The 10,327-nt window shown below is 61.8% G+C and overlaps 1 protein-coding gene across 1 annotated transcript in view; it reads right to left on the reverse strand.

The window, feature by feature from the left end:
* Nucleotides 1-10,327, reverse strand: part of MYO7B (myosin VIIB) — a 95,479-nt gene that overhangs the window by 3,327 nt on the left and 81,825 nt on the right. Inside the window, exons 31-41 of the mRNA XM_024738064.1 lie at nucleotides 10,133-10,300; nucleotides 6,904-7,021; nucleotides 6,690-6,816; nucleotides 5,447-5,613; nucleotides 4,274-4,455; nucleotides 3,324-3,454; nucleotides 2,849-3,006; nucleotides 2,537-2,690; nucleotides 1,862-2,017; nucleotides 897-1,002; nucleotides 1-112 (exon numbers count right to left, since the gene is read on the reverse strand). Coding sequence (XP_024593832.1) covers nucleotides 1-112; nucleotides 897-1,002; nucleotides 1,862-2,017; nucleotides 2,537-2,690; nucleotides 2,849-3,006; nucleotides 3,324-3,454; nucleotides 4,274-4,455; nucleotides 5,447-5,613; nucleotides 6,690-6,816; nucleotides 6,904-7,021; nucleotides 10,133-10,300 — 1,579 coding nt within the window. The remainder of the gene's footprint in view (nucleotides 113-896; nucleotides 1,003-1,861; nucleotides 2,018-2,536; nucleotides 2,691-2,848; nucleotides 3,007-3,323; nucleotides 3,455-4,273; nucleotides 4,456-5,446; nucleotides 5,614-6,689; nucleotides 6,817-6,903; nucleotides 7,022-10,132; nucleotides 10,301-10,327) is intronic.

Raw genomic sequence — 10,327 nt, forward strand, 5'->3', positions numbered from 1 at the left:
TGTCCGAGATCTTGATGAAGAGGCTGCAGCCCTCCCAGGAGGCGAGCTGTAGCCGGGCGGCGATGCTGTTGCACACCTCCCGCACCCGGGTGTTGGTGCCCACCTCCACCATCTGGGCAGAGAGGGGGCAGGGGAATGTCTCAGGACGCGGCTCGGCCTGGGGTGACCCTCAACAGCCTGCTGACTGGGGTTGGGGTCGCGCCTGCCCTGTCCTGAGAAGGGCAAGACTCCCCTTCTGGAAACCTGGCCGGATGTATGCGCTGTTTGGTCACAGGGCTCGCTGTCTTGGGGTCCCAAGAGTCCCAGCCTTTTGAACTTGCTCTGAGAGCCTGCCGCCAGACTGTGGGAACTTTGTCAAGGCCACAGTACGCTTGGGGAGGGCTGTGAGGGCCCCCTCGCTCCACTGCTGCCCCTTGGCCGAGGGTCTCCCGACTCCCACCTGTCCCCTCCGCCGTCCCCAGAGGCCGACTGGGCTCTGTCCGCAGGCACCCCATGGCGGCCCTTGCTCACCATGTCCCGGGGCCGGGTCGGAAGCCTGAGGGGCCCCCAGCCCTGTGGCCTCTTCTCCCTTGTGCCCAGCCTGGAATGCTCCCCACACCTTTGGGACGTCCAGACTCCCGACTGCACTCCAGCCTCCCCGGGGCCCATCCCTCCCCTGTGTGGCCCGGAGCACCTGAGGGCGCCCTGCACTCAGTTCATGCTCATGGGGACTGGGGTGGGGCGAAGCGGTAGTTTCGGGGGAGACGGGGCAAGGCTAGGAGAGCGCTGAAGGGGAGACCATCCACTCTATATTGGAAACAGCCGTGTCGGGCGGTGTCTCCTGGCTCTCCTCGGGTGACCCCTGTGGGGAGGGACCTTGCTCCAGCTGCGGGTCCCCGGGGGGCACAGGGCCTCACCTCGCTCGTGTTGTTGGGCAAGCAGATCTTGTGGCACATGCGGGAGACGTTCTGCTCCACGGCCTCCACCTCCACCTGGTGCGGGGGCTGCTTCCGGGGCCCCGTCCTGGAGCAGACAGTGCACGCGCTGCACATGCCACCCGACACCCTCACTTGGGCCCAGCCTCTAAGCTAAGCTCTGTGCCAGGTACAAAACAAAAGCCAACCCCGAGACCACTGGCGTTCTGGGGGGCTGCCCTGCCTGCGGTGCTGGGCACATGGCCTAGAGGAGGCAGCAGTGGCCAGCCTGGCCTCACTCCCAGGTGCCCCGAGGTTCTGAGGACACACATGGGCAGGGGACCCAGGCTGGCCAGGGGTCCTGGGCCCGGCACCAGTAGGCAGGGTGAGTTGTGTTCTCATTCCCACACAGCTGGGCAGGGGGTTGGGGATGGGGACACCCACCTTCCCCACTGCGACCCAGGCTGCCACTCACTGTCACGTCTGCTCACCAGGTCACCCCACCCTCTTGCACAGACACAGGAGACCAAGCCAGGGCTGGAGGGTAGGCAGAGCCAGGGAGGAACTGCAGGACGGGCTGGCAGGGATGGGTCTGAGCTCAACTACTGTGGGCTGAGCTAGGGGGACACACAGGTGGCTGGGGACATCAAGGTCATCCTCTGGCCTCAGGGTAGTTCCTTCTCTGCCCTGGACAGGCAGCCACAGGGGCAGGAGGAGCTCATGGCCAGAAACCTCCACTGACCAGCCTGGCCGCCCTGCAACCCTCTGGGGCCTCACTCTCCATCTTCCTCCCCGGCTGCTGGGACCTGGTCCCGCCTCCACAAACTGACACCAGCTTCTAGAAAGGAAGCCGAGTCTGGCTCCACTGGCGGGTGTCCCCACTGGACCATGAGCTCCTGGAGGAGCTGCGGGGCCCCCCGGCATCCCCAAGCCGACATTCCCGGGGGCCTAGGAGCCGTCAGGCTCACCTCAGGACCCTCTGGATGCGGCGGCTGCAGTCGGGGGCCAGCACCTTCCTTCTCCGCGTGTCTATGAATTTCTGGGCGTGGGGCAGCAGCGCCTTGCCAGGCGGAAAGAGGCCGGTGCAGAGCCACAGCAGCTGCCAGCCCCGCTCCTCGCTGTGCCTGCAGATGGAACTGCTGGTCAGCCCAGGAGGGGCCCCTCCCGGAAGCCCGGGCCAGCCAGGCCCCTCGGGGAGATGGGGCTTTGTAGGATTTACGCTATGAGCTGAGGCCTGCCTGAGGCCCTGGGCAAGGCAGCCGCTGCCCTGCTGCCAACGCCACCAAGGCTTCCCTGCCCACGAGAAGGGGAGGGGATGCTATCGTGCCCATTTTGTGGAGCAGGGTACTGAGGTCTAGAGAGGCTAGGGCCTGCCCAGGAGACGAAGGAGAGGGCGGAGAGGCGGGGCCCAGGGCAGGTCTGCCTCCCCCCACCCCCACCCCCGGCTCTGGCCAGCCCAGGAAGTCAGGGCCACACCACGTCCCAACCTTCCCACCGTTACTGCGAGGGTCGCCCTTATGAGGGGCCGCCTCCCCCTCTGAACAGTGGACACAGCCTCGGGGACTGGGGCGAGGCCTGAGGGGGCCCTGGGCATGGCAACCCGCGCGTGCGGTGCCCTCTGCCCCTCCCTGGTGCCCGCAGACCTGCTGGTGTTATGTGTCAGCTGCTTCAGGATCTGGCAGTAAACCTCATCCTGCAGGGCTGCCTGCTGCAGGGCCGCCGAGAAGATCTGGTCGGTGAGCTCCAGGGAGGTCCAGGCCTTCCGAGAGGGGTAGTCGCCCATGTACCTGAGGACGGGTGCAGCCGTCAAGGAGAACGCGCCGGCGGGGCTGCCTGTCACCGCTGACCCCCGAGCCCAGGCCCGCGCGGACCCCGGGGCAGCGCTGTGCCCTGGGAGATCCGGCCCCCTGGCGGGCGGGCTGCGGAGCTGGGGCAGTCTGGCCGGGAAAGGATATCGATGAAGATCCGACAGGCGACATCCCGCAGCTCGGCGTCGGCGTGGACGCGCCGGAGCAGAGGCTGCCGCAGCGGCTCAGCTGAGTGGGCCCACAGGCGGCCCCGGGGCCGGGCCAGGGGCAGCACGGCTCTGCTGACCGTCTCCTTCTCCGGGACCCTGTCAGGGATCAAGGCGGGGGTGAGGGCCCTCCTCACACCTCCTCTGCCCGTGCCCCTCTCTGTCCCCTCCCCACCATGAGCCACACGCACAAAGTGGCAAGAGAGCCCCGGGCTCCAGTGCAGGTCCCCACGGGGATGCCCTCTGTGCCCACAGCTCTCAGCTCAGAAACGGGGTGGTAGGAGGAGGGTCAGAGGGTCCTCTCCCTGCCCAGCAAGGCCAGGCGGGCAGTGCACCTGCTTTCATGGCCTCCAGCCTCCGGGGAGCGGAGAGCAAGGCTGCTTGGGGTGGGTTCTGGGGGTGGGCAGGGCAGTCACCTAAAAAACTCATAGGAGAATTCCTCCAAGGTGTGCAGCTTCTCCTCAGGCTGCTCCTCGGGGGCCGGCTCTGCGGGCCGCCCCTCCTGGGCTGCCAGCTTCCGCTTCTCTGGTGGCATGGCCAGCAAGCTCTGTGAGGGCACGGGTCTGTGGGTGTCCAGGAGCCCCTGCCCACTAGCTCCTCCTAGCCTAGTTGCCTCAGAGACTCGGCGGGGGCCAGACCACGGGGTTGGATAAGCCTGGGTCTACCCTTCTTGTGTCACCTGCTGTGTGACCCAGGATCAGTGACTCAGTGTCTCTGAGCCTGTTTCCCTTCCCTTAGGCGGGCTCTCAGGTCCACTCCTTCCAGCCTCAGCACAAGTGCCAGTCCCTCAGGGATGCCTTCCCAGACAGGGCAAGCCCCCGCCCTAGGATTTGCTCCCATAACAGGTACTCCTCCTTGGTGGCATTTCCTTCACTTGCCATCAAGTCGTCATTCGTCCCAGTGCTCCTTGAGGGCGGAGACACTACTGTGTTCAATCCTGTACTGCAGGCGCGGGGCACGCAGTTGGCACTCAATACATGCACGCTGGAAGGCCTGTCTGTCCTGTCTCCCTGGGGGGCTGGTCTTGGGCGCTGGGGTGGGGTGGCCCCCCGGGTCAGGGTTTAAATGAGGCTGAGACAAGGACGGATGCATCCCCAGGACACTCCCTGGTGGGAGGGGTGGAAGGAATGTCCACTGATTGAGCACCTACTAAATGCCAAGCGCTGCACCAGGCACTCACTGCACGAGCACTTCCTGCCTCTCCATCAGCCCAGAAGGACGATGGGGCCGGCAGAGCTGACGTGATTGCCCAGGATCCATGAGGTGGGTCCCCGGCCCCTGAGCTAGGACCCCAGGCCGGGCATCTCGGCCACTTCCCCAGGTGCCCACGGGTACCCAGCCGAGGGCAGGGGAGCATATGAGTTACCAGCAGCTCTGCTGAGGGCTTGGTGACCGTTGGGATGGTGTAGACGCAGGCCATGGGCACCAGCCCCGTCTTCTTGGTCCTGTCATTCTGGGCCAGGGACCAGTTCTCAGAGGTCAGCAGCCCCTGCTTCTCTGTCAGGATCAGCAAGTCCCCCTTCTTGAAGGGCAGGAGGGTGGCATCCTCTACAAATCCAGGTCACACGGACACACATACGGGGCAGAGAAGATGCCGTTTCCCAAGCGCTCAGTGGAGGCCACAGGCTGGGCTGGCATCCTGTGGGCCATCTCCTTTGACCGGTGGGGAAACGGAGATGCAGAGCAGTGGGCCCAAGGCCACCCTGACAGTGAGCTGGTGGTGGGATTCCCAGAGCTCTGGCCCTCAGGGGGCCTGGACAGGCACAGAGCCTGGGGTGGCAGGAGCTGGGGAGACCTGCTCAGACGCCTGAAAAGGAGATGGCTGGCAAGCCGGGAGGCAGGTGGACCAAGGGAACAGAATACCAGCTGGCAGTCACCAAGCCTGCCCGGGAGCTGGGTGACCTCTCTGAGCCTGTTTCCTCAGCTGTAAAATGAAGAAAGTCATCCCTCCCTCCTGGGGCTGTTGTGAGGATGGAATGGGCCCCAGGGGCAAATCTTCTGCTGATGTTTCTTACTGCACTTAAGACCCTGTGCACAGCCCTCCCCTGCTACCTCCCTCCTGAAGCCTGATTTCCAGCCGTGCTCAGGGAAACCGTGGCCGAGGACTCGACTGCCCGGGCTCACCCCGCCCCCAACCCCCCTCCTGAGCTGTGTGGCCCTGGACAAGTTGTGTCCCTTCTCTGAGCCTCCAGTCCTTGCCTGTAAAATGGGACAACAGGGCAGCTGTGGGGACGGTATGCAAGGCACGGGCGGGTGGCCCAGCTGTTCTCTGCAGGTGAGGGCGCTGGCCCTTCCCATGCTTCCGGCACGAGGACAGCCTTCAGCGAGCGCACTTCACTTTGGAGGGTTTGAGACCCCTCCTGGAGTCTCCTCATCTTGCACATGGGAAGGCCTTGCCTACCGCTGCCCCCTGAGGGCTTGGTGGCCTCTCTCCCTCTCTCTGCTCGAGTCCTTGTGCCCCGCCTGCCACGTCACCACCGGGACCTGGCACGAGCCAGCCACCCACCTTCACCGGTCCCCTCCCCACCTGGCTGGGTACCTGTGGCCTTCCTGTCCTGCAGGGCCATGGCGAACACGGACCTCTCCTTCAAGCCCTGCAGAAACATGGCCACCAGCTCGGCGATGGCCACGCTGCTGGGGGACCTGAACTCGAACTCCTCTTCGTGCAGCGTGACGAGCACCAGCCTCTGCCCACCCTGGGCCTCCCTGAGGGGGAAAGGGGGCAATGTGACCAGAGGTCTACTCCACCCTCCCCCTGGGTCAGCCCCTCGACAGCCTGGGAGGGGTGACCCGCCTGAGTTACAGATGAAGAAACTGAGCAGCGAGTCCAGAGCCATGGCAGGGCCAGGGGCTGAGAGCAAGTCTGCCCCGGTCCCAGGCCCCGCTGTGTGTGTGGGCAGGTGAGCCAGAGCTTAGGCTCCCATGGGCTCCAAACGCAGTGGTGGTATTGAGCCCCAGTCTGTGGGGTCAGCTCCGGGCAGGCAAGGTTGGTGGCCAGCATGGAGGGCCACCACAGGGCCAACAAAAAGAATGGTGGCACTGAGATGGAGCGCCAGCCTGGGTGAGCTTGGGCGAGCTACCCAGCCTCTATGTGCTTCCGTTTATTTATCTGCAGACTGGGGGTGCTGGGGGGACTTACTGGCATAGCAGAGAGCACCCAGCACGGTCAGCCTCAGTAAGTGGTGGCCAGCCTGCGCCCTGCACACACTGGTATTGACCACAGTGGCCATGCCACACCGGGCTGTGCTTTAACCAAACAGGGGCTCTGGCAGGGCACAAGCAGGCCTTCCCGAAGGGCATGGAGGCCTTCTCAGAAGGTGAGAGCTGTGGAGAGCACAGGGACAGGGCGTCCGAGGTCCCACCAGGCGTGCAAGGCCGCCCTCCTGCTGCTCTGTGCCCTGCACACGCAGCCCTGTCCCTCGCTCCCTCTCCCAGATGGCTGGCACCTCCGAGTGAGTGCTTCCCCTCCATGAGAAGGGAAGGAGCCTGTAGGTGAACGTACAGCCTGGAGGCTGCAAGCTCATGTGCCCCTTTCCAGGGGGGCTGGGTTCTAAAGGAAGCCTGAGAAGGCAACGCGTGATGTGCAGACACAGTGCTGGCCCTGGGACAGCGGAAGGTGGGTCCCGATCCAGCAGCCATCACACCACACGTGTGACGTGGTATGAGCCAGCCGGGCTCCCAGGGACGATGTCCCGCCTCCTCTCCCTGTCTCTCTGGAGCCCCCCAAGGGCTGAGGTTGTGGGGAGAGAGAGATTTGGGGCCTCTTCCCTCAGGGCACCCACCTGTTGGTGATCAGGCTTATGACCTCCAGGAAAGAGAGTTCTAGGAGCCTCTTCTCCTTCTGGTCCAGGAAGTACAGCCCCTTCCAGTTAACAGCCAAGATCAGCTGAGTCTTGGGCAGTCGGGGGCCTGGCGGAAGGAGACAGAAGTGTGAAGCCTGGGCTGGCCCGAGGTGTGGGCCCAGCTGCACCCTCGTGCCCGGTCAGACACCGTTACCTGAGAGCGTGGTGACTTCAAATAGCCGGGAGAAGAGCAGCGGCCACTTCAGGCAGGCAGTGTTCACCACCTGCTCTTGCACGGCCAGTGGCGTGGCCTGCTTCTGGGTGTAGGGTGCCTGCTCGGAGGACATGGTGACGTGTCACCTCCATCACTCATCATCCCCCGCCTAACTACTCACCCAGCGCCCAGGGTACTCATTTGCTGGATGATTCTGTGAAGCCTCTGCCTAAAGCCAGGCCAGTGCCGGGCGAGGGCTGGGTGGGAGGCTCTGGTGGGCTGCAGAGGACCCCTCACCGGCGGTTTTGAGAAGGAAGGAAGGCTTTCCCCTCCTCAGCATCAGAGCTCCAGAGGCTGTAGGGCCAGGCTCCTGCCTCAGCCTGGAAGCCTGTGAGGGTCACGTGCAGGTGTCTGCGGGCCCCCGTCTGCGGGCTCAGGCGGGCTCTCGCCAACACTGGCCTCAAGGGGCTGCATGTTGCCCCGTGCCCAAGGCCAACCATGGTGTGTGTGTGTCTGTGTGTTGCTGGTGCCCCTCTCTGCCTCTCTTCTGCGGAGCTCTTCGTCTGCACATTTGGGAGGCATCTTTCAGGGTCCTCGGCTTTTCCCCACCTTCACCCTTTCCTCTCCCCATCTCACTGCTCTGTGCTCATCGCTGGCTGTAACACCCAACTGAGCTTTCTTGTTAATCTGTTGAATAAAATGTTATTTCTCTCGTTCCTACTTTAAAAGGTGGTTGGGTAACATTCAGATACCGGATTGGGGGATGTTGATACATCCTACCTGAGACCTGGCAGTATGCAACGGGTGTCAAGGATTTTTAGAACAGTCACACACTCTGAAATCCCTTTTCTAGAAATTGATCCTGATGAAATAACTGGCAAACATAGAAAAGTTGTATCTACAAAGAGGTTCACCTTGCTGTTTTAACAGTGAAAAATGGGGCATGACCTTACCATTCATCAGTAGGAATCAGTAAAGTGAATTATAACTCATGAATACAGTATATGCAGCCCTTAAAAACAGAGAGCTCGGTATTTAGTGACACAGAAGTAGGGCCGCAAGCTATTAAGTGAAGTAAAGAAGCATGTCTTAAAGTTATCTAATGATAATCCTATTTTTATTTTTTTAAAAGGTATGTTTTGGGCTTCCCTAGAGGTGCAGTGGTTAAGAATCCGCCTGTCAATGCAGGGGACACGGGTTCGAGCCCTGGTCCAGGAAGATCCCACATGCCACGGAGCAGCTAAGCCCGTGTGCAGCAACTACTGAGCCTGCGCTCTAGAGCCCGTGAGCCACAACTACTAAGCCCGTGGGCCACAGCTACTGAAGCCCGCGTGCCTAGAGCCCGTGCTCCACAACAAGAGAAGCCACCGCAATGAGAAGCCTGAGCACTGCAAGGAAGAGTAGCCCCCGCTCGCCGTAACTACAGAAAGCCCATGTGCAGCAGCGAAGACCCAACACAGCCCAAAAAAAAAAAAAAAAGGCGTGTTTCTCTCACTCCAATCATATGCATGTCTCCATTGTGTACATGTGAATAAGGCAGTCTAGAAGGACACACGTCACAAGCTTAAGAGGGATGAGCTCTTTGATGTGACATTATTGGTGATTTCCCTGTTGTTTTTGTATTTGTCTGTATTTTCTGGTTTATTTGGTAATGCCCAGGTTTTAAGTGTGTAATGGAAAAAAATCAGTGAAACTATGTCCACTTTGGAAAAAGTGTGGTGTGAATTTCCTAATTCTTTACTCTCACCCCAACTCCCCCTGCCCAAATTACGAAGCCACTTCTCACTCATGTTCATCTGGGGTTGTGTGCATCTCTTGTTCCCCTCCGTCTCGTACTAGCCCTAAAACGTCCATGGTCTCTCCCCTGTAAACACATCCACTCAGACTGGGAAACAACAGGAACAACCAACAGGGTTTGCTTCCCCAAATTCCCGTTCAAGGATTGTCCCCAAGGGATGCTAGCCACTGCCTTGTGGAACAGGACATATGTGGTCAAGCTTGTGTGGGGAACATTGGGTAAGGCAATCAGGCTTCTGTCCTGCAGGACTTCTTAGAGCCTTTCCTAAGGGCTGTGCGCTGTGACACCCGAAGAGCAGGAAAGAGCAAGCTGCATCCCCTGCCGCAGGCGTACAGGACCCTTGTCTACGGACCCACTTCGAGCACCTCCTCCTGTGTTGCCAGAATGGAAAGTGTGTTTCTTGGTCATCCTCCCTGCCCTTCTCCGCACTTGGATGGCCCCTGCTGCCACTCCCCCGGGGCTTATCCCCCTGCCACTGGGCTCTCAACCCCTTACAAACAAGCGCCATGCTGCCTTCGTATTTCCCACTGCCTGTCGTGTTCTTTCTTGGCCCCCAGTGCAAGTTAATGCAGGGGAGGCATTAAACAAAGGCTTGCATCCTCAGTAACCCCCTGTGCACAGCTCTCCTGCAGCAGCTGCACCAGCCAGCCAGGTCCTCAGAGATGCCTTTGCACCCTCAGGCCACGCTGCAGAGCAAAGCACCCTATGAGGAAGGAGGCTCTGACAGAGGGCCGGGTTTGGGACAGCCCTGTGGGAGGGGAAGACAGACAGGGGGACTGAATCAGACAGCCTGTCTTTGTCCCTTCTTGGGGTGGAAGTTTAGGAGCAGCAGAAACCTCCGCTGGTGCGGGTGATCCCGAGAACATGAGTGGGTGTTGGGAGGTGCAGGTAGAGTCTTGGGGACGAGGCTGTGAGCCTCCGGGACCTGCCTTCACTTGGTGCGGGCTGACCAAGCAGGGGTAGAAGAGGGGCAGCCCTCCCTGCTGTCCAGAGCCAGCCCCGGGCACACAGGGCCCAGCAAGGGGACACCGTAAGGCTTGGGGCCAGGATGGGGCCTCACAGGGTGGGACTGGTGCCGAGGCAAGGGCGCGCTCACGGTCAGCAGCTGGGGATGCCCTCCCGCGCCGGAAGGCCAGGGCCCAGCCCGATACTGCAGTGGAGACCAGTGCAGGGCTGAGCTGCCCTGACCTATGGCAGGATGCCGCCGTGGAAGGAGGAGGGAAGACGGAACGGGCCTGTCAGAGGGAGTGGACCTGAGCGAGACTCTTTAAACCTGAAGAGACAGGGCTCTGCTGAGTGGCAAGTTAGTCTCCCAACCCCCCATGAGTGGGGACTCGTCATGGGGTCTCCATCCGCTCTACACACCCTAGGGCCCCCAGGGCCCCCGTAAAGAGCTGCACAGCCCGAGTGCACAGGCTCTGGGGAGCTGACCTCGGCGAGGGCGGCGGTGACCAGGCTGGCCCACTTCTCTGGGGGCTTGGTCCTGTACAGCTTCGGGGGGACACAGCTGGGCAGCAGCTCCTGGACGGCCTGGCTCCTCACCGAGGCGCCGAGCTGCACGGCACAGCACTGGGCCAGCAGGTGCACCAGCTCTTTCTCCTGCACAGCCCGGGGGACACACAGCAG

The sequence above is a fragment of the Neophocaena asiaeorientalis genome, unplaced genomic scaffold (assembly GCF_003031525.2).
Source record: "Neophocaena asiaeorientalis asiaeorientalis breed wild unplaced genomic scaffold, Neophocaena_asiaeorientalis_V1.1 scaffold98, whole genome shotgun sequence".
Classification (NCBI taxonomy): Eukaryota; Metazoa; Chordata; class Mammalia; order Artiodactyla; family Phocoenidae; genus Neophocaena; species Neophocaena asiaeorientalis.